The following is a 25,102-nucleotide window of genomic DNA, read 5'->3' as shown; positions in this document are numbered from 1 at the left end:
GCATCTTAGAGTGGACTATTTACCCCCTAGGTGAAGATGCTTAAAGGGAGTGCTCTAAATATAGCAAAATATTTGTATATATTTGTATCAGAAGTGTTCGTATTGTTTCTTGGGCACTGAATGTCAGGTGTTAAAAGGTCATTATTTACACCTGTTCATTGCTTGATTTGTATTATGGAAGTTCAGGCAATCTTGTTCCCGGCCTGCTCTTCTGGTTTTAACCCCAGCAAGTTCTTTGGTTTCTGTTTCCTGCTTAAAGGGACAGTTCACCCAAAAATGTTCTCCCCTTTAAATTGTTCCCAATGATTCATTTTACCTGCTGGAGTGTTTTAAATTATTTACAAGTAGCATCTTTACCCCTATTTTGGCATTTGAAATAGCTGATTTAGCCTGAGGTATCCCAACCTGTACTAAAAGTTTCTATACTGGAGTATATTCTATTGAATAGCCTAAGTAAACACTGCCAGCAGAAGAGATTACACTCTTAGTGGGGAGCATGATATTTAAGTAATAAAATTATAATTTTCCATTGTTCTCTAAGTATTGAGCTTTGGTTTTCTAGACAAATATAAGATAAGGAAGCAAGTCTGTGTACATAAAAGTGATAACATAATGAGATCTGATATTACCTGAAGCTCAACCCATTGTAATAGGCTGTGGTTTCAAAACACAAAACCAGCTACTTCATATACACAAATAAACCGAAAATGCAATTTCTAATTCATTTTTTACTCTGCAGCTGGTATAACGAGTCATTAAAAATTCATATAAAAACAATTTTACAGTGTACTGTCCCTTTAATCCTTGCCTGTACTTTAAATTGTGGACCGTCTTTCTGGCTAAAGACACTAAGAACTTTATTCTTGTTTATGCTACTGAAACTCCCTTTTGTTATGATAACTTGCTCCTGATTGCTAACCTGGTACTGACCTCTGGCTTGTTTATCTTCAACTGATGTTTACAATTCTGCCCGTAAACACTACATCCTACTCAGAATTGTATCCAGTCTAGCCCTGCTCAGAGTCTGCAACTTATCTCATGAAAAGGTGTTTCCAGTCACTAAACCAGGTAATGACTTTATTACCTTACATAGGGCTAGATTATGAGTGGAGCACTATCTTAACGTGAACCCATGCACATGTTAAATAACCAGCCATTACAAGTGGCTAGTTAATGCTCCTGCAATCTCACGGTTTTACTTAGCGCAAAAAAAGAGAAGAGTTCTGTATAATTAAAAATAAAGATGAGCATTATTTTTTTTGAGCATTATTATTTTTAATAAAACAACTGCACAAAGCAGTTATAAGTGAGGGCACGTGGGGTGTTTGGTAAAAAACAGCACTGAAAGTGCCTTTACATAGAGGTGAATGGGGGGGGGGGGGGACAGTGTTTTTACTGTAAAAAATATATATATTTTAAATATATATATATATATATATATATATATATATATATATATATATATATATATATATATATATACTTTTATACATTATAATTATATATATATATGCTTTTATACATTATAATTATATATATATATATGCTTTTATACATTATAATTATATACATATATATGCTTTTATACATTATAATTATACATTATAATTATATATATATATATATATATATATATATATATGCTTTTATACATTATAATTATATACATATATATGCTTTTATACATTATAATTATATACATATATATGCTTTTATACATTATAATTATATATATATATATGCTTTTATACATTATAAGTATATACATATATATGCTTTTATACATTATAATTATATACATATATATGCTTTTATACATTATAATTTTATATATATATATATATGCTTTTATACATTATAAGTATATACATGTATATGCTTTTATACATTATAATTATATATATATATATGCTTTTATACATTATAATTATATACATATATATGCTTTTATACATTATAATTATATACATATATATGCTTTTATACATTATAAATATATATATATATATATATATATGCTTTTATACATTATATATTCATATATATTTTTACTTTGCTGCCCACTGCTGCGCAATTTGCCAGCTATGCTAGGTAGTTTGTTGTGTCTCACGCGTTTGCATTGCGCCTGACTTGCAATATTGCAGTCCACTTGTAATCTAGAATATTATCACTACTCTGTTGCAGCAGGCTCTTTACTTTGGCTTACTCTATGCAAGACTTATAGGTCTCTTAGTTAAATCTGCTGCAACAATTAAAGCTTCACAGGCTTCTGGCTCATCTCACATGCAGTTATTGTTAATAAATAAATAAATACAAATTACATGCTCTAATCAGAGTATTTAATTTTAAGACTATTGACCCTAGACTTCTGTGTGGTTAACCACCGCTAAGGGGTTAAAGACACAGTATAAATACTGTTTGGGCCTCGCAGAACACTGCTGGTCTTCTGATCCAATCAGTACTTCTGAGTAGTACGACTAGCTCAGGGCCAGGTGATATTTCTACTGGGTGTTTTGGGATACATTCTCTCTCTCTCTCTCTCTCTCTCTCTCTCTCTCACTCACTCACTCACTCTCTCTCTCTCTCTCTCTCTCTCTCACTCACTCACTCACTCACTCACTCTCTCACTCTCACTGCAAATTTCTATATATATGTTTTAATAAAAATAAATCTCAAATGTGTGCACATGTTAATTGCCTGACTCAAAATCAAGCTCCTTTTGCACACCTGAAGCTCAAGTGGCCTTTCATAATCTTAAGCCCAATTCTTATATACAGCAAGATGTACAGAAGGCCATTTTCCTATACTATTACCGTTTTTACAAACCAGCACAATATTTGAATATCCTTGAATATCTTAGAGTAGCAAGATAACCTTGTCCTAAACAAGGACAGTGGACATTGTTTTCCACTAAATTTCATTTTGTGGTAAGTTTTTTTTTACCTGGATAAAAGAATAAGGAGGCAGAGGCTTTGTCCAGTATTCCTGATGTCATGTTCCTCATGCTGATACTATTCTTCAAATGGGACATTTTCTTTTGACCCATCACTTCTTGATGGAGAAGATTAAAGGTTTCTATTTCCCTCATCCTGTTACAACTGTTCCTTTAGCTGTTGTGGACAGTTTATTGTATGCGAGAAGATTTTTGTCCCATTTCAAGTCTGTCTGGAAATTATGCACACATATCATGATTTATCATGATGCAAGTCATGGGGGAATTAAGACAACTTTAGAATTGATCTCTAAAACTTTCTGGTGGCCTGAATTAACAGAGGATGTGTGTAAATTAGTTATTTTCTGTAAAACGTGCCAGGATGAAGCATTTTACTTTGGCCTTGGTGGGCCATTTGCAACCTTTACCAGTGCCTGCGTTCCCTGTTTTGATGGACTTTATTGTACATCATTCCTTGTTTAATGGGTTTGTAACAGTTCATACCTTTTCCCTTATAGTAACTTTGAGAGAGGTTATTCTGAAAATCTAAATTCCAGGCACCTACTTCTAATGTTATTATATAAGTAGAATTCCTATCTTATGAAAGAGTACAATACTGTATATAGAAAAAGGTGCAAGGGAGAAAAATGTAAAAAGATATTTATTTTATTATACAGATATGTAGTATAATATTACAAAAAAGTATTTTGCTAAATAAATCCAATAAAAATTTAAGAAAATGGATCCAATGTTGCAGAGTTACAATAGTTTAGTCATGCTTACACAGGGGTCAAGTTGAGCGGGAACGCATGGGAACGGAGTTCCTGCACTATTTTTGCAGGAGGAACTAAGTTCCCTCTGGACTGAGAACAGAAACACTTCACTAAACGCTGCTGGTGGGAGGAGCTTAACCAAAGTTTGGTTAGAGGGATAGTAAGATCCGCTAGTAATGGGGAGTAACACTTCCTACAATACACTAAATGTAAGACTGCCAGTGGTCCTGCTGTGTTATCACCCCTGTTACGAATAAACATTAAATTGGTTAAATTCTGTGACAGAGGAGAATTCTCAGGCCCAAAGGCAACCATTCAACCCTTCATTGGATTTAATTTGCTTTCATTAACCAAAGTCTATAGATTATATACAGATAAATACAGTGTGTGTATGTATGTGTATATATATATATATATATATATATATATATATATATATATATATATATATATATATATATATATATAGAGCAATAATAGTGCACTCACTGTTCCAAGGATCATCTGCCGGGGTGCTGCGTGGAAAAATGTAGATTTACGTTCAACGCCAAGGAAGAAAACGCTTCACTCTCCGGTCTTTTCGTCAATATTTATTTATTATTCACAAGAGTTGTATTACAGCATTCCCAGACGTTTCGACACCTATTGGTGTCTTTTTCAATGGGTATTTGCCAAAATTATTTTGTCCCAAAAGGCTCCTAACAAACTATTCCTAACCGCTTACCTATAAACCCCCGTATGTGCTCACGTCACTTCCGGTGCCATGGAGGCCGCTCCCCCTTGCGCGTGTCACTGCTCCTTCTCTGCCGCGTGGCTAATTAACATAGCTCCACCTGCGTGTTGACATATATCAACCCGTAGTACACCCAAATATGCGCATGTCAGGGGCCAGCAACTCCGATAGCATCGGACTGACGAATAAACGTGTATTATAAAAACTTATCTATCCCGTCTATTAATTAAAAAAGTGCTATGAAAGCACAAGATAAGACCCTTAATATTTCCTATTTACACAGTGAACCTCATACCCAATTTATTTTGTCAACTATATATCCATTAAAGGGACAGTATACTGTAAAATAGTTTTTCCCTTAATGTGTTTACAATTGCATTTTTTACCAACTGCAGAGTAAAAAATGTATGAAAATTAGCTTTTTAAGGCTTATTTGTGTATATTAAAGCTCTGATTTTGTGTTTTGAAGCCACAGCCTAATAAAATGGGTTGAGCTTGTAGGTATAATCAGATCTCATTACTGTATCACATTGTGTACATATACCTGCTTCTTTATCTTATATCTGTCCATAAAACAATCACTAATACTTTGAGAGAACAATGAAAAATCAACATTGTATTACCTTATCTCTGCTTTATCACACTGGGAGTGTAATTTCTTCTGCTGGCTGTGTTTACAAAGCTTATCTATAGCTGGTACGCGCGGCCACAAACTTTCAAAATAGGTGGGGATACCACATGCTAAATCAACAATTTCAAATGCCAATATAAGGGTAAAGGAGCTACTTGTAAACAATTTAATATACTCCAGCAGGTAAAGTGGATCATTGGGAACAAATTAAAGGGGAGAAATTTTTTGAGTAAACTGTCCCTTTAACTTCATCTCAAGCTTGTTTGTACTAACATAACGACTGTTCTATAGTTGATTATAAAAAATGGTATTGGAAGTGGAGTTACTTGGTTGGTGGGAAACTTATCATAATAACATTCATCCCTAATGGAATAAGGTAGAAAAAACTTTTTGGTCCGCAACAGTACACTATATCATGGAGCTTCTTTGGTTTACAAATGTCCTTATTCCATCCACTCTATACAAATGGGTAATACAGTCCCTTATAATAGAAATGACCTGGATCAAACAATCCTAGACTTCCCATTAAAGGAAAACATTAAAATCCAGTTGTATATTTAGTCCTTTTGGTGCTACTGTATCCAGTCGGTAGATCCAGGAGGGTGAGCACATATACGGGGGTTTATAGGTTAGGAATAGTTTGTTAGGAGCCTTTTGGGACAAAATAATTTTGGCAAATACCCATTGAAAAAGACACCAATAGGTGTCGAAACATCTGGGAATGCTGTAATACAACTCTTGTGAATAATAAATAAATATTGACGAAAAGACCGGAGAGTGAAGCGTTTTCTTCCTTGGGGTTGAACGTAAATCTATATATATATATATATATATATATATATATATATATATATATATATATATATATACACACACACACACACAGAGGATGAGGTACAGCACTGTATTGCCACAAAGTCTTACTTATTCAAGTGCACGTAGACTTCCAGGGTCTTGCTAGCCCCAATCTTTATCCAATCCAAGAAAATAGAAGTATTCTCATCACTGTTTTATCAAAATGAATCCTTTATTGAGGTGAAGAGGATAAAACACAGCGACGTTTCGGGCCTACATAGCCCTTACGCACGAGTGGTTATTGCTACCGCAAGCTCGCAGTAGCAATTAGCGCTCAGAATATTAACCAGAGATCAGATCGCTGGTTAATTTTCTAAAAGTGCCCCAAATGGCCCCAACTTAAAGAGTATTGTAATTTTTTATTTAAAAAAAAAAGCTTTTTTTTAAAAAAACAACTGCACAAAGCAGTTTTTAGGGGTTAAACGTGCATGAGAACGAGGCTCCAATTGGAGCCTATTGAAGCGCACTCTTGTGAGCGCAAAGCTTCCGTGCAATTGCACCTAACTTGTAATACCAGCTAACATTTGCGTGCACTGGTATTACTAAGTGGAGCACAAATGTCACTTTTATGAAAGCGATATTTTGTGCTCCACTTGTAATCTAGCCCTAAATAGGCCAAGCTTGCAAGGAGAGCACAACACCTTATCTTAACACTCTCTATACCAATACCAACGTTTTTCAACTTTCTTCCTCAAAGCAGATCAATGTCAGATTTTCATGATATCTGAAGGTTACTGATCAGCTAATTATTTAACCTGTACACTAGTTCAGATATTGGCCCCTATTTATTAAAGGTCTTGCAGACCTGATCCGCAAGACCTCGCTGAATGCGGAGAGCAATACGCTCTCTGTATTCAGCATTCCACCAGCAGCTCACAAGAGCCGCCAGCAGGGAGGTGTCAATCAACCCGATCGTACTCGATCGGGTTGAATTGTGGCGATTCCTCTCCGCCTGCTCAGAGCAGGCGGACAGGGTTATGGAGCAGCAGTCTTTGTGACCGCTGCTTCATAACTGCTGTTTCTGGCGAATCTGAAGACTCGCCAGAAACACAGGCCGTCAAGCTCCTTTTGGAGCTTGATAGATAGGCCCCATTATGTAAATCTGACTGGTTGGTGTATCCTGAGTACTGAAGCTAAAAAACACTGCTCTATAAACACACAGACTTCCTTATCTTATCTCTGTCTGAGATACTAAGTGAAAAGTTGACATTTTAGTACCTCCCTCTCTCTCACTCCCAACTACAAGTGTGGTTTTCTCTTATGGTGCTTTACATAGCTTTTCTGTACCCATGATGGGTATTACAATGTTCAGTATATATGGCAGTTTCAACAGCCAAAAACAGGTATTTCAAATAACAAATAAAGGTAAGTAAACTATTTGAAAGCAGATTAATACACTCCAGTTGGTAGAATGGACATTGGAAACACAATTCCCTTTATTATCATATTTACTTTGTTCTCTGCTTTATAGTTCTCCATGCATGCTCCTGAGTCCACCTACCTTCTTTTTAACAAAGGGTACCAAGAGAACAAAGTTAATATGATAATGGAAGTACATTTTTAACTTTCCTAAAATTGTGTGCTCTATCTGAATCATGAATGAAAAAAGGGTTTCATGTCCCTTTAAATAAAATCATTCTGATAGGGCGGAGAGTGTGGTGAGGGACGCGGTGTACTCACTGATATCCTGAAGTGCAGACGTCCGGTGTAGGGGCGGAGCGTGTTGCCCTTCCTAATATAATACAAATTCTAGGGGCAGAGCCTAGCAGCCTAAGCAGATGGCTGTGTGAGACCGGAGCTCCGGAGAGAGATACTGATAAAGAGGAGGTAAATGCTTGAAACTTGAGCAAAGAGAGAGATCATGAGCCTCAACTTATGCTACTGAACCACACCAGCTGTCTTTAAACACCCACCGAGAGATACTAATAGCCGCAATGGAAGAAGAAATGCTTTCCAGATACAGTCTGCAGCGGTGGGCGCCATCTTGGGACTGCTACGCAGCGGTAATATAAAGCGGTCACTAGACATAATTGGGACTATGATAAGCAGCTATTTACCCAGTGGGATACTATTGTAAAGGAGAAAAGGGCATTTGAATATACCAGATAAGATAGCCTAACCGGGGACACTCATAGCGATACAGAGATGCAAAAATAGATGAGGCAAGGCCGGACCCATGCTGCTAAACCACACATGGCTCAGAGTATACCTCAATACGGCGGGATCAAGCTAACGATCTATATGTAACAGCTTATGCCTCTGTAAAACTGCCGACCAGGCTTAATGCATGATACTATAGCAAGATGTGGATGTGACATATATTATCGACCTAGATGAAGTGAAAAGTGACTATTAAAACAGCATGCTGCTTCTAGGGAAACCACTCTAAGTTATCTCATAAAACAGCAGCGGTGACCCTTTCATTGCACCTGAGACATTTCCATTGATGATCTTTCTCTTTTGGGGGACAATACTACATGAGAGAGAGTAAAACATATATCGGAACATCTCCCGCTGCCTTCTCGAACTGTCCAGCTTTCCCTCACACATAAGCTGGTGCGACTGTGGAGTATTCGGCCTACATTTAAGATGTCATCTAGGAGGAACCAGAAGGGTGAGAGGGTCTCTAAATCAACCTCTATGGACACTTATCTAAGAGCTGCGGTAAGCCATAAGCAACCAGAAATTAGCAATATGGATGATGAAGGAGAGTCAGATATAGAAACTAACCCAAATGACGCTCTTGATGCCCAAACCCCTGCGACCAAAGCAGATCTTCATTCATTGGAGTCAAAACAGGACATTTCTATGAACTTTGAAAAATTATGGGACAAGATAGATAGCCTTCATACCACAGTCACAAGTAGTCTCTCAGAGATTAAGAAGGAGATATTGGACATTGGTAATAGAGTGGATGCTTTGGAAAACGACAGAGGGGATCTTGAGGAAAATGTCTGTGTTATGTCGCAAACTGTCTCCCAACAACAACAACAGATTGTGGAACTACAGGAAAAGGTGGAAGACATGGAGAACCGGGACAGACGGTCGAATCTTCGACTAAAAGGCATTCCAGAAACCGTCAATTCAATAGATCTACTCCCCTACCTACAAAGCTTATTCAAAGCCATAACGATGGAAAATGAAGGTACAGAGTATCAGATTGAGAGAGCGCATAGAGCACTTAGAGCGAGACCCCAAAGAGATATGCCACCAAGGGACGTGATTATCAAATTTTTGAAATTCACTGACAAAGAAAAAATACTGAATGCTTCAAGGAAGAACCCTACATTTAAATTCCAGGGCAATGTGGTGCAATTTTTCCAGGATTTATGTGTAAGAACATTGCAGAGGCGAGGTAGGCTTCGGCCTTTTACATCACTGCTCAGAAAGAATCAGATTTCTTACCGTTGGGGCTTCCCTTTCGCCCTAAATATACTTAAGGATGGAAAAATTACTTCAATCAAAACACCCACGGAAATACCGGCAGCCTGCAGGATATTTGGTTTGGAGATCCCAGAATTGCCTCAAGACACTGAGCTTGAAGGAAAATCAAAAATACAACCTACATTGCAATATAATAAAAAACACCTGATTCAAAGGACTGGTAAGATGATTGTGTGGTCTGTATTGAGTCCAAGCATAAATGCCAACTTTTTCTCACATCTGTTAGATGTACTGTGTAGATACCCATAGATGTGAAGATCCGATGCCTTATTAACAAGCTAAGCGGTTGATTTAAAAGAAGTTGACTTGCATTACTGACTATATAGTAAAAGAAATAAAAGGAAAATATTTTTCATTATCACCTCCTAAATGTTAGGTTAAACCAAAAAATGTACTTTCAGTTGAATATATTCTGTTATGTTTTTTGTTTGTATGCATATGTTGAATTTTTGTTAAGGTTGTTGTTTTATTGCCAAAAATGGTACCACTTCTACTATGTACTAAAAGTCCAATCCACTGAGGGATCTATACTAATTTGTTATAGATTACACACCAAAGAGATAGTTCAGATAGAGAGAGGAGAGTCTGAATCTGACCATCTATGCAATTTCATCATGACATCAAAAAATGACTAGAATTTTACACTTCCCAGAGGTTAATCTTATATCACATAATGTGAGAGATCTTAACTCTGACATAAAAAGGAGAACTGCACTGACACAGTACAAGAAACTTAAAGCTAACATTTTATTTTTGCAGGAGACCCACTTCTTAAGCTCACAGATACCTAAGTACTGGTCCAAAGATTATACCCAAAGCTTTCATGCTACTTCAGACACTAAGACCAAAGGAGTTTTCATATTAATACACTCATCTCTGAACTTTGAACACATAAACACAACAAAAGATAAGGAGGGTCGGTATGTGCTGGTGCAGGGAAAAATACAGGGAACGGAAATTTTGCTATGCAACATCTATGCCCCAAATGAGCAGCAAGAATCTTTCTTTAGACACATATCTCATCTACTTACAGACTGGTCTAGGATGAGAATAGTTTTAGCGGGCGATTTCAATATAGATCTGAAGGCACTGAGTAGAACCATGATACCGGGGGCACCCAAGAAAAAGTTGAGACAACAGAGTATAGCTAAAAAAATTATCGGGATGTTAGACTCACATGATATACAAGATACATGGGCGACTCTATATGGGGATACCACTGACACCACCTATTATTCATCAGCACACAAATGCTACACCAAAATTGACTATGTCTTTACCAGCCAATTATTGCAACCTATTTTACAAAAAGCCAGATGTGTCTGGTCAGACCACTCCATCACACAAATTTTTATGGGATCCATGTTATCCCCAGGACGCACTAAAACATGGGTTTTTGACCCAAATTGTTTGAATTACCCAGACACTAAGAACAGAATACTTAGGGAGATGAGCGACTATTGGCAGATTAACACAGACACAACGGACAACCCACTCTCAGTTTGGGCTGCACACAAACTCGTACTCCGGGGACTATTAATCAAAGAAAAAGCAGTTAGCAAGAAAAAAGCGGAGATGAGACATACACAACTCCAACAGCAAATTCTCCTTTTAGAAAGGGAACATAGACAGACCAACTCACAAGTTATACTCCACACTCTGCAACAGAAAAAGGCAGAATTAAACACTATGTTAAATGACAACTCGATTAAGATAGCCCATAGACTTAAAGCCAACTACTTTATATATACGAACAAACCAGACAAATATTTGGCTAAGAGAATTAGAGACTCATATCAGTTAGTAGCCATCCCGAATATCCAGACTTCTGAGGGGCGAGTCACATCACACCCACAAGAAATTGTGGACACCTTTGGAGAATATTATAAGGTCCTGTATGACGGTAAAAAAGTTCAATTAACTGACAAAACTCAGACAGCTCTTGAAAATTTTCTAGACTCAGCCAACCTGTCACAACTGACTACAGAACAGAAAGACCAACTCAACGCTAAGGTGACACAGATGGAGGTCGTGACGGCTATAAAAGAGCTTAAACCAGGGAAAGCTCCGGGACCTGATGGATTCCCAGGGGAGTACTACCGACTCTTTAGACAACTACTGATTCCCCACATAGTCAAATTTGCTAATTACATTCTTGACGGCCAGCCTATACCCGAAGATCTTTTGCAAGCCAAGATAATTGTCATTCCAAAGAAAGGTAGAAATCCCATGAAATGTTCTAGTTACCGGCCCATATCATTAATAAACCAAGATCTGAAAATAGTTACTAAAATACTTGCCAATCGTCTGAAATATATTCTTCCCTTTCTCATACACCCAGATCAAGTTTGTTAAAAATAGGGAGGCCCCAGATAATATTCGGCGAATGATCACAGTCCTTGACTACCTACATTACAAGCGAACGCCTTCTCTGATCCTCTCCTTGGATGCGGAGAAGGCGTTCGATAGGATAGATTGGACGTTTATGAATACAGTATTAACAAGGATGGGATTTGATGGGTCATTTATGAAAGCACTGGGAGGCATATACTCTAAGCCGACAGCACATATAAGAGCAATTGGACACCAATCAAAGGCTTTTGATATACGCAATGGCACTAGGCAAGGCTGTCCACTATCACCCCTCCTTTTTGCAATCTGCATAGAGCCTTTAGCTGCAAACATACAAAACTCCCCAGATATTTCAGGACTGCAGATACAGCACATACACCACAAGATAACATTGTTTGCAGACGATGTACTGTTGACGGTGACTAAGCCACTTACTTCACTCCCTAACATTTACAGGATTCTGCAACAATTTTCAGATATCTCAGGATACAAGATAAATATAGAAAAATGTGAGGCGCTCTCGCTGGGCTTACCAAAACAAACAATCAAATTGATAGAAATGAATTTCGATTTTAAATGGGTGAAGGATGATATTAAATACCTGGGAGTTAGACTAACCAAACAATCCTCTCAATTATACAAAGCTAACTACACACCTCTATTTAAGTTAATAAGAGCTGATTTGCTAAAATGGAAGAAACACAACTTCTCCTGGTATGGTAGACTATCATCAATTAAGATGAACATACTCCCGAGAATCCTGTATTTGTTCCGGGCTCTACCAATAAACATAGATAAAACAGAGCTGAAAAAGCTACAAACAGATCTTCATAGATATTTGAGAGGCTCTAGACAGGCAAGGATACCACAGGAAATACTTACAAGACATAGACAGTTGGGGGGGGTTAGGACTTCCCAATTTGATGGATTACTATCAGGCAGCCAGGCTAGCCCAAAGCTCATTATTAGGAAGAAGACAAAGTGAGGCGCTGTGGCCTCAATTAGAAGCAATGGTAGGGGGCTGTGAGACCCCTGAAGATATTATATGGGAAAGTGACAATTATGGACAGAAGGGGGACTACCAGAACCCAATAACGACAAAGACAATTAAACATATCAAGGTTGCAAACAGAGGGAATTTGATTTTGCCTACCACCTCATTATTGAGACCTATAAGATATATTCTATCAAGAGAGACCAGACGACTGATAGATAAATGGGCACATAAAGACCTATACCGGATAGCTGACTTTCTAGATAATAAGAAAATACTGACCTTCAACCAATTGCAAACTAAGCTTGAACCTACACGGCTACCATGGTTTTTATATTTGCAGATAGCTTCAGCTATTACCACATACGTTAAAACTGAGACAGATCACAAGACTACAAGAAACATTTTTGAAAAGTTATGCTACGCGACACATAGACAGAAACGAGCAATTTCCCAACTATATTATTACATACAGGAAATAAAAACAACTTCCAAACCCACTGCTATACTCCAATGGGAAACTGATGTAGGTAAGACACAGGACCTGAAATCTTGGAACCAAATGTTTTTTGATTCCACTAAAGGCCTGTTGGGAGCAGATCTGAAAGAAAACAGCATTAAAATGATGTTTCGCTGGTATCTTACCCCCATAAAAACAGCTCATATGGTAAGGGGAGGGACCAGACAATGTTACAGAGGATGCGCACAGTTAGGCACGTATTTCCATATGTGGTGGGAATGTCCTCAGGTGAAGGAGATTTGGCTGAACCTTTCTAGAATGATCACCACAGTTCTGGAGGAACAGGTTACATTGACACCTATGCAGGGGTTGTTGAGTGAAGATGACCCAAAATTAAATTTATATATAAATAAATTTATTAGGATAATGTGTACAGTAACTCTTATTGCTATAGCAAAATATTGGAAATTGGGAGTACCAGAATGGAGGGAGATTTTAGGGAGAATCAGAAATATGTTTGCTATGTGTGAAACAGCTGCCTATATTCAGGACACAGTGGAATCTTTCAATAAGACATGGTTCTATTGGGTGCTCAATGAAAGACAAATCACGTAATTAGAGTAATAGCAGCCAGATGAAGGACTGTAAAACTGATGTAGGAAGGAGAAGCTAGGGCTCTAAAATGGACTCAGTGGACAATTAACGATTAGATATGGCATGCAAGTTAATTATATGACGGTTATTAGAAGAAGAAATACAGAGAAGTAGTTTATTTGTTTGTTTATTTGTTTGTTAATTATATTTGGGGGGGAGGGGTTTCTTTCTTCCCTTTTTTTTTGTGAGGGCTATTATATGAAATACACAAGACTACTATGTCAAAAGAATTGTATACACGGAGAGATTGTAAAACTTGCTTTGATATATTCTGCTTGAAGTATTGTATAAAATCCTTTGTGTATTGAACTGATTGTTTAATAAAAAACTATTTCAATCTAAATAAAATCATTCTTAAAGGGTCATGAAACCCGAAAAAAATCTTTCTTGATTTAGATACAAAATACAATTTTAAACAACTTTTTAACTTCTATTATCTAATTTGCTTAATTCTCTTGGTATCATTTGTTGAAGGAGCAGCAATGCACTACTGGTTTCTAACTGAACACATGAGTGAGCCAATGACAATCAGTATATTTATGCAGCCACCAATCAGGAGCTAGAAGCTAGGTTCTTTGCTGCCCCTGAGCTTCCCTAGATAAACCTTTCAGCAAAGGATAACAAGAAAAGAAAGCAAATTAAATAATAGAAGTAAATTGGAAAGTTGTTTAAAATTGTATTCTCTATCTGAATCAAGAAAGAAAAATGTTGGGTTTCATGTCCCTTTAATGTAAGTATTCTTGAATCTTATTGCATGATAACTTATGAGACATTATTTTCCTAACCAGTTTGATAGCATTTTATTCTTTTTAATATACAGTTTTCCAATAAATGTATTTTTTCCACTCAATAAAATATCTTCAAAACAAGGATATTTTTTCATTTATGATATTGTATGTTAGTTTGTGATGTATAGAGGAGAAATAATGTGGTTTATTTGTTTAGTTTTTTCTTAAACTGAAATCCATTTTCTGTAGAAGAGTAATAAGAGAGATGAGAACCCAAGGAGAGAAAATTACGATAAAAAATGATTTCCTGAGACAGTGTGTAGTGTCATATACCAAGAAATTGACAAATAAATGACCCAAAAAAATGAAAGTTGTTAAAGATCATTTTGTTTTTTCCATTTATGATCAGCTTGTCAGCAGAGGCTGTGAGACAGTAGAAAAGACCCTTCGACGGAATGGATTGGGCCAGCTTGGATTCCATGTCAACTTTGAAGGAATTGTAGCCGATGTGGAGCCCTATGGTTTTGCTTGGAAGGCGGGCTTAAGGCAAGGAAGCCGATTGGTCGAGATATGCAAAGTAGCTGTAGCAACGTTGACTCATGAGCAGATGATTGATCTCCTCCGCACTTCAACAACTGTAACGGTGGTGATTATACAGCCATATGAGGATGGGTCACCTAGAAGGTAATCAGTTGCAATTTAAAAACAAAACAAATGGTATCTGTTTTTCAAAATGTTACAAAGTTTAGTTTTTAGTATTTTTTTTACATTTATCTTGTGATTCATTTGTTTCTTTGTCCAGCTTGTTTTCTAAAAAATGTCAATTACCTTCTGCTTTGACTGCATTTGAAACTTTCCTTAGCATGATATATTTTATGGGACTGTAGTCTTCTGACCTGCAATAAAGTGCCTAAGCTATGTTGAATAAAGTATCATGTGCTGCAAACACTTCATGTTCTGTTAACAGGGATCCTGTGTTTAAAATATGAACAGGTAGGGACTTCACTGTAACCATTTCACATGTAGTGTAACTTTTTTGTTGTGCTATACATTCCCTTAAAGAGACACTGTGCTGCCTTAGTAAAAACAAATATGTTAAATCAAAGTAAGCATAAATAGAAAGATTGTTTTAACCACTTCCAGCCCAAACTTTCTTGTCTACATTGGAACAACGTTCTGATATAAACAAATAAGTAAAAAGTGAAATCACACGATCGTTTATGCAATCACGTGATTTCAATGATGGGATCATGTCAGGGAAAAGTTGTATCCATGGTCAGCGCTGCAGAATATGTTGGCGCTTAATAAATAAAGTATAATAATAAAGTATAATAATATGATGCTAGGCACGTCCTCCAGCCCACGATCCCATTTAGGAAGCGACTTTGGCTAAAGCACAGTGCAGTTAGGACGGCATAGAACATCCTAAGGACAGGAAGGAGTTAAAAAACCAACAAGCAGCTTACTTGTTTTCTGGCTAAATGAGCACTTAGAAATTCTTAATGTAGCCACCGGCTACATTACAGAACTTTAGTTCTTCTGTCACATGACTTCTGAGCATGGCCAATAAACTGACTACAGCTAGAACAGATGTCTTGTAGCAACACTTCAAAGGAAAAGTTGTTATTTTGCCTTCTTGTAGAGAACACAACCCCCTTGTGGGGCAGTGACAGGAAGTGATGGACCCTTCACAAATGAATTAATAAAAACAAAAGGTAAAATGCTTTTAAAATGATGAGTAATACATATTGCAATGATTTCTATTTTACTGACTAGTGATTAAATAGACTCAATTAAATAGACGGTTTTATATCTCTTTAAATTGTTTATTCTTGGTCACTATAAGTTAAATTACTTTTGAACATTTTCAGCTTTTGGGGAGTGGTATAAAATGGCAAAATTTATGTGAAACATGCTTGAATATAATTAATTGAAACACACTAGAATACATTTTTATATGTTCTTGAAAAAAATATAATAGACAAGTTTGAATATTGAAAGACAACACTTTAAATAATGGTCACTAAAAACGTTTTTATTGCTTTGGGTATGTTTTGACAAACTTCACAGATTAAAGGGACAGTATACTGTAAAATAGTTTTTCCCTTAATGTGTTTACAATTACTTTTTTTACTAACTGCAGAGTAAAAATGTATGACAATTAGCTTTTTAAGCTTTATTTGTGTATTGTAATGCTCTGATTCTGTGTTTTGAAGCCACAACCTAATAAAATGGGTTGAGCTTGTAGGTATAATCAGATCTCATTACTGTATCACATTGTGTACATATACCTGCTTCTTTATCTTATATCTGTCCATAAAACAATCACCAGTACTTGGAGAGAACAATGGAAAATCAACATTTTATTACCTTATATCTGCTATATCCCACTGGGAGTGTAATTTCTTCTTCTGGCTGTGTTTACAAAGCTTATTTATAGCTTGGACCTGCGGCCACAAACTTTCAGAATAGGTGGGGATACCATAGGCTAAATAAACTATTTCAAATGCCAATATAAGGGTAAAGGAGCTACTTGTAAACAATTTAATACACTCCAGCAGGTAAAGTCGATCATTGGGAACAAATTAAAGGGGAGAAAATTTTTGAGTAAACTGTCCCTTTAAGGTGCCAACAATAATAATTAAGAGCCAGCCATACCCTATTTAGCAGCTGGACCTAGATGTTTGCATCTAGATATGTGTTTAATAAATCTAAACTATGGCTTCCTTGCTACCAACATTTTTCAAACCCTGGTGTCACAACAGTTCTGCATTTTCTGGGATTTATTGTCATGGTTTCTGAGTTCTGCCTGCTGTATCACTCAACTCAGCAGGACTTAATAAAAGTCTCATATTTATTAGAAGAGAGAGAACAGCACTCCTGAGATAGAACAAAAGCTAGAATAACTTCCATGCCTGTTCATTTTTATTGCAACTCAGGGTGCGCATTCTTTTAGCACACCATGCCCTTTCACAGAGAAAAAAATATCCTGTAGCATCATGTCAGTCTGACCCTGCCCAATGACCTGCACCGAAATACCAGGCAATTCCTCACTGAACAAGAGAAACAACAACCGCAGACGATTGTTTCGGCCTTCTGTGGGCCTCGTCAGTGAGGTCTGCCAATGAGTAGAAAGGGAAAACCAGACGTGGACTCCTTGCACATATGCCCTAGAGAGATGCAACTGCACCTCACTGACGAGGCCCAAGGGAGGCCGAAACGTACGTCTGGGGTTTGTTGTTTTCTCTTGGTCAGAGAGGAATTGCCGGGTATTTTGGCGCTGGACTGTCATTGGGCAGGGTCAGACTGATATGCTACAGGATATTTTTTCTCTGTGAAAGGCATAATGTGCTAAAAGAGACTGCACCCTGAGTGGCACTGGCCTTGTGGACAAGCACAGACGTTTTTCTAGCTTTTGTTCTGTCTCAGTTGAGTGCGTCTCTCTATTTTCCTGTTTAAAAGTCTCATATTGCCAAGTACTGCATAGCCAAATATTGCCATTATGCCATAGCTCAAGCTCCAATTAACCACAATTCTGAATCTCCTTGACTTAACCACCAGCCTCCCAATGTCATATAGGAGATATGTGACTTAGTGTATGGTCTGATATAAATTAAGCCATGGTCAAATTCACAAAAGAAGTAGTATTTAAAATGTACTACTATTATTGTGACTGAGCTTGGTTTAATTTATGAATTGTATTACAGTAATTATTAAAGTATCCTTATAAATAATTGCTAGCAATAGTTAATAATTATTAAATGTTTATTTTAATTTTTTTCTGAGGTTAAAAGCTTTGCTTATTGTGTTGCATTAACTCGGGTATCGGCTCAGGTTGACTCTGACTTTATGTATTATATGTATTAACTTCCTTGCATATAACTTCCCAGAAATGTATTATTTTCAGGCAAGACCACCATATGTGTTCAAGAATTTCTGTAGTGCCACAGTTTTTCCAGCATTTTTTTTTTTTTAATAAAAATTGTTCCATTCTTCAACTGGTAGCTCCCCCCACCCCCACACACAAATAAATTAATATTGGAGTTCATATGCTGCTTTTAGAATGCCTTTTAGTTTGTATTATGAAGTATTAGAGACATTCAAATGAGTACATCTGCCTTTGCAGTTTTGATTTAAACTTAGGAGCCGTCCATTTTTGGTTCAGCACCTGGGTAACACTTGCTAATTGGTGTATTAATGTAATCACCAATCGGCAAGCGCAACCCAGGTTCTGAACCAAAAATGGGTCGGCTCCTAAGCTTACATTCTTGCTGTTGCAAATAAAGATACCAAGAGAGCAAAGAAAAATTGATAATAGGAGTAAATCAGAAAGTTGGCTAAAATTGCCTGCTCTATCGGAATCATGAAAGTTTTTAATTTTGACTAGACTATCCCTTTAAGGGATTAATGTAGAGGTATGAGCTTATGTAGGATATTTGGCCCTGATATAGCATTGTGTTTACCCGCTTTAAATGTATGCAAGTTATGCAGTATTGGTGTTAGGGAGGAGGGTATGTTGATATTGTGTAAAACATTTTTTTATTTATATTTTTTGAGTATTGTGCTCTAGGAACAGAAAGTTTACCCTATTATTGGGTATCTTATTTTGGTTGTTAGTTAGCTAAATTCAAGAGCCAGCATAACCTTGTGCATTTTTGTTCATAGATTGTGTACATATTTCCTCCAGATTTTCTCTGCCTGTAGAAAACAATGAAGAATTACTCATGGTTATCACAGAAAATGTCACCTCTTTCTTCTCACTTCCTTAAATAATCCTGGGAAATGAAGTGCTGTGGTGAATCATTTCAAATTGCAACACGAAAAAGGTGTAAATTCAACTGTCTCCACTGCACTTTTTAGACAGTTCAACTTATTTTATATTTATAGAAAATCTTTAGGGAACTAGAACATTTTCGGTGTTTTTATACATTTTCAAAATCCTAACTTTATTTTATATTAGAAGATCTCCTTAATAAAATGCATACAAATGCAATTTTTACGGTTTAATGACTGGATTTGTCTCAGGTGGTTAGTAATAATTAAGTATCCCCAGTTTCCATTTTCTCCTTCAGTAAATGCATAACATAATTGATGCGCCATTTGCTTACATATTAGATTCAATACTAGCTTGTGTACTTAGCCAGTGAAAAACAGTTAATCAGTTTTTATGACTAATAGTATTTAAAAATATATGTGTTTATTTTACAGCTGTTGGATCAAATAATCTTTTCTTTAATAACAAAATACAACATACAGAGTACACCCATAATACAAACATGAACACAGGAAAACACGTCAGAAATACAAACTGGACTGAGATATTCTTGTTTCAGAGGGGCCTACTCTATGATCTGTAATACATATATGAAGCTACACCTCATAAAGGAACACGGAAATTGTTCTTAAAGCATCATGAAACCCAAAATGTTCCATTCATGATTCAGATAGAGAATACCATTTTAAAAAAAAGTTTTCAATTTACTGTTATCAAATTTGCTTTGCTCTCTTGTTATTCTTTGTTGAAGAGATATCTAGATTTGCACTACATGACAGGAAATAGTGCTGCCATCTAGTGTTCTTGCTAATGTATAACATTGTTGCAAAACTGCTGCCATATAGTACTGCAGACATGTGCACTCAACTTAAAGGGCCATAATACCCAAATTTTACCTCAAAAATTCCTCAGTAGCCACATTCCATTGTAAAGGATTTATAAGCAGCATATTAGTATGTCTGTCCCGGGACAGCCGAAGGGATGAGCCTCGTGCACTCTCATGTTATTTCCCTATTCAGTGTAGGGAAGTTTACAATGAAATCTCATGAGAGTTAAGTCAAATCATTTTTTTATTTTTTTTTACCTGCAGCTGGGAGCAGCTGAGTATACGTTTTTACACAGAATTTACTCTGCTGAGCTGAGGAGATTGTGAGGTAATATTAATAATATCAGGTGATATTTTCCTGTCAGCTTTTTTCAGTTATACTGCATCGGTTTCAAGTGATTTAGCATATGAGTATTATGTCCCTTTAAAGGAACATGAAACCCAAAATTTTTCTTTCATGATTCAGATAGAGAATACAATTTTAAACAATTTTTTCATTTACTCCTATTATCTAATGTGTTTCATTCTCTTGGTATCATTTGTTGAAGGAGCAGCAATGCACTAATGGTTTCTAACTGAACACATGGATGAGCCAATCACAATCGATATATATATATATATATATATATATATATATATATATATATATATATATATATATATATAGCCACCAATCAATAGCTAGATCCTAGGTTCTCTGCTGTTCCTGAGCATGCCTAGATAAACCTTTCAGCAAAGGATAACAAGAGAAGGAAGCAAATTAAATAATAGAAGTAAATTAGAAAGATGTTTAAAATTGTATTATCTATCTGAATCACAAAAGAAAAATGTTGGGTTTCATATCCCTTTAAAGGACAAGTTATTACAGTAGATTTGCATAATTAACAAATACATGATAAAAAATGAGTTTTAGATTTTTTTTCTGACAAATTCTAAAGTTGTCTATTTCCACTTCCCTGTATCATGTGACATCCATCAGCCACTCACAAATGCATATACGTATATTCTGTGAATTCTTGCACATGCTCAGTAGAAAATGGTGACTCAAAATTTGTAAATATAGAAAGACTGTGCACATTTTGTTAATGGAAATATATTGGAAAGTTATTTAAAATTGCACACTCTATCTAAATCATGAAAGTTTAATTTAACTTGAGTGTCCCTTTAACTTGCTTTTGCAACAAAGGATAACAAGAAAGCAAAGAACATTTGAAAATGGAAGTCAATTGGAAGGTTGTTTAAAATTGTATGTTCTATCTGACTTATGAAAGAAAAATGTTGGGTTTTATATGTCCCTTTAATAAAGATTTTTTTTTTTTATTAGGTATTCTCTCAATATATGAGAATTTAAAATAAAAGTAAACCTTTAATAAAAAGCATTGGTCACTCTAGGACCACACATAAAGAAAGAGGAAACAGGGGAATATTAGGGGAGGGTATAAAGAGGGCACCTGAGGATAAAAATATCCACACTTTCAGTATAAGTTATATAGCAAATATTTAATAAAGCAAACAATTCTAATAAAAACTTAATTTCATATAAAGGGTACGTCTCCCCAAGGTACAATGCATATATATATATATATATATATATATATATATATATATATATATATATATATATAAATATATATACTGTATATAAATATATTTAAAAAGAGAGAGATAAACCTTGCTGCTAGCAAACAATTATCAACATATGATCAGATACAATGGATTAAGATACAAATAGTATTAAAATTAGGGCAATTATCTAATGCCTTAGCTGTATGCAACTATAAGTGAACTTGGGAAAAAAGCAACCAATGCTTAACAACAAGAAAGTGTCCAGTATAAATAGCAAACTTTTGTCACATTGGGAATTGTTTAATTAACCAATTCTCAATGTGACAAAAGTTTGCTATTGAATATAATAAGCAGTGAATATAATAAGCTACAAAAAAAAAAGATAAAGACACACTGGTGTAAAAGTACATAGTAAAACTGACTTAAAGGGACACTCAAGTCAAAATTAAACTTCATGATTCAGATAGAGCATGCAATTTAAAACAACTTTCCAATTTACTTCCATTAACAAAACGTGCACAGTCTTTTTATATTTACACTTTTTGAGTCACCAGCTCCTACTGAGCATGTGCAAGAATTCACAGCATATACGTATATGCATTTGTGATTGGCTGATGGCTGTCACATGATACAGGGGGAGTGTAAATAGACATAACTTTGCAATTTTTTTTTAAAAAATCTACTCATTTGAAGTTCAGACTAAGTGCTATTGCATTGTCTACTTATCATGCATTTGTTGATTATGCAAATCTACTGTATTGACTGGTCCTTTTAAAACACGTGGTATGTAGCAAGTTCTCGGGGGCCCTCAGATCCCAGTTGCATAACAGGTAATTCATCGCAAGGGTATCTATAGAGGAGTGATCAAATGTGTCCTCCAGTGTTTTCACAAAGGCAGCTTGATACATTTCTAATAGAGCACCTATTTCAGATACCAGCAGCTGTCTCCATGCTTCGTTCAGATGTTAGTTTAAAGCAAGTGACAGGAAATACATATTCAGTGCACTCTAAGCACTGTGATGCGGCAGAGACCTGAAGGTGCTCTGCCCGTGGGAGTCGGTGGGAGATTAGGCAAGTCACTGCTCGGAAGTTTCCCTTCATACATTGCATTTTAAATACTCTTGCCATAAAAATGTTATGGTAAGAATATGCCTAATAGTAGTTATAGCTGCTAGGTGTCCAGTGTTCAATCAGATAGTCCAGTTATTTAGTATGCTGTCAAGTAGAAATTTCACAAAAATACTGGACACATAATTGTCCAGTTTTAAAAATTCCCTGAGTGTTAGCTAAATGTAAAAGCCCTCCTTTGCCCCAATGCATTATAAATATGGAGCAGAAAAAAGTGAGGGCGGTAAAGGGGGTCAAAGTATTACTGTGTATTGCAACCAAAGTGGTAAAATTATCAATTTGCCTGTTACTGGCAGCCAAGGGGAGAAATTACTACTCAGTTGTGAAAAATATACAAGGTGGGATCAAGAGAAGAGGCTTTTGGGGGTCAGTGTGTGACCCCACCTACCAGTGTTACCAGCCACTTACAGATAGTCTAGTACAGCTGGCAACCCTAGTACTAGTGCAAACAGAACTAAATAGCTTTTGGGTATTAAGCTTTACAAGTGTTTGTGAGCTGCTTATGTACAAACATATGTATATACACACACATTTATTTTTTTGGCTAAAAGAGAAATTAATGCAAAAATAAATTACTTCTATGTCCAACATGTATTTTCTTTTACCTTTTTCATATAAGTGGATTCTGTTTATCTAACCTTATTGACATGCATGTACCTATAGCCAATTATACATGATTATACGGCTAAGACCGGTTACTTTTCAGACTTCAGTTTGGTAGTAGATGCTCGCTCCCGTTTATCAGGAACTATCCAAGCCGCATCCATACTTTAACGCACCATCTTGTATCATCCAGATCCCCTTTTTGTTTGGACCTCCCCTATCTGTGCAGTCCCAGTATACATTTTTGAATGGCTCATTACTAGGAGTATAATACCACATGGACTAGTCATACATCCCCACTAGACAACCAGGGATCATTGATTCATAATAAAATTAATTAAATAAAACAACCTAACAGTAGAAACCCTCATAAAAGTTATATAGCAGTCAGATTTATATTTGTAGCTTTCCAGCTCTTCCTTACTGCACTTCATCCCCTCTTTTTGTTGAATGCTGAATTTACTGCGGGTCACAAGCTCAGCAGACCTAGAAGCTTCAGTGTCGCTGACCCAGCAAACATTATTATATATAAGCAGTTATTACGTTGCTGAAATATATGTGCTTTAAATTACACAGACACTGTTTAAATGAAGACTGTGGTGTCATATTGCTTAAAGATGCTGATAAATTGTTTTATTTTGCAACTATGTCTGCATCTGTTAATAGTTCTGCATAAACCTTGAGTTACAGAGAGAGGACAGGTATAGACATATTATTCTAAGCAGTGCATCATCCGAGAGAGGGGGGATTGCTCCATCTATCTTCCAGCTTGGATAAATGTCTTTATAACTTTATTTTGGAGAAAACAAAAATCTGTCTCATATACTAAAAAGAATGAATGCTTCAAAATACAGATTTGAAATTATTTTCTTTGTTGTTTAGTTGTGTGTGTATGTATATACATATATGTTCTCCACAGAAAATGTTGCCAGATGGGTGGCATTATAAAATGGCTGGGTGGTGGTGGCACTGTAATATTATAAAATTTTCTGGTATGCAAAGAAAGATTTTAATATTAGCTAATTTTAGTATGAAGGGACAGTCTAGTCAAAATTAAACTTTCATGATTCAGATGGGGCATCTTATTTTATTCTCCAATTTACTTTTATCATCAAATTTGCTTTCTTCTCTTGGTATTCTTTGTTAAATGCTAAACCTAGCTAGGCTCATATGCTCATTTCTAAGGCCATCTTATCATATTTTTCACTGCTAAACAGCGCTAGTGCCTAGTTTATGTGTGCCATATAGATAAATGTGCTCACTCCTCTGGAGTTATTTATTAGTCTGCACTGATTCGTTAAAATACAAGTCTGTCTAAAGAACTGAGATAAGGGGCAGTCTGTAGAGGTTTAGATATGTTAATCACAGAAGTAAAAAAGTATATTAATATAACAGTGTTGGTTATGCAAAACTGGGGAATGGTGATAAAGGGATTATATATCTTTTTAAGCAATACAATTCTGGAATAGTCTGTCCCTTTTAAAATTGGCTAAAACTTTCAGCAGGGTGTGGTCAGTAAAATCAGCCGAGTGGTGCAAAGAGATACCCACTCAGCAATAATTTCCTGGACACTTATGAGTTATGCATGCTGCAGGGTAAGCAGGACGGAACATGTGTTGTGTTGTTTATCAGCACTATCCATGTGCACT

At 36.1% G+C, this 25,102-nt stretch overlaps 1 protein-coding gene across 15 annotated transcripts in view; it reads left to right on the top strand.

Annotated features, from left to right (window-relative positions):
* Nucleotides 1-25,102, top strand: part of SIPA1L2 (signal induced proliferation associated 1 like 2) — a 730,143-nt gene that overhangs the window by 469,863 nt on the left and 235,178 nt on the right. For all 15 annotated transcript variants that reach the window (XM_053711127.1, XM_053711126.1, XM_053711122.1 and 12 more), the window contains one exon: nt 14,966-15,240. In XM_053711127.1, coding sequence (XP_053567102.1) covers nt 14,966-15,240 — 275 coding nt within the window. The remainder of the gene's footprint in view (nt 1-14,965; nt 15,241-25,102) is intronic.

This window comes from Bombina bombina, chromosome 4 (genome assembly GCF_027579735.1).
Source record: "Bombina bombina isolate aBomBom1 chromosome 4, aBomBom1.pri, whole genome shotgun sequence".
Classification (NCBI taxonomy): domain Eukaryota; kingdom Metazoa; phylum Chordata; class Amphibia; order Anura; family Bombinatoridae; genus Bombina; species Bombina bombina.
The sequence above is the reverse complement of the archived record's forward strand: the minus strand, read 5'-3'. Positions and strand labels throughout refer to the sequence as shown.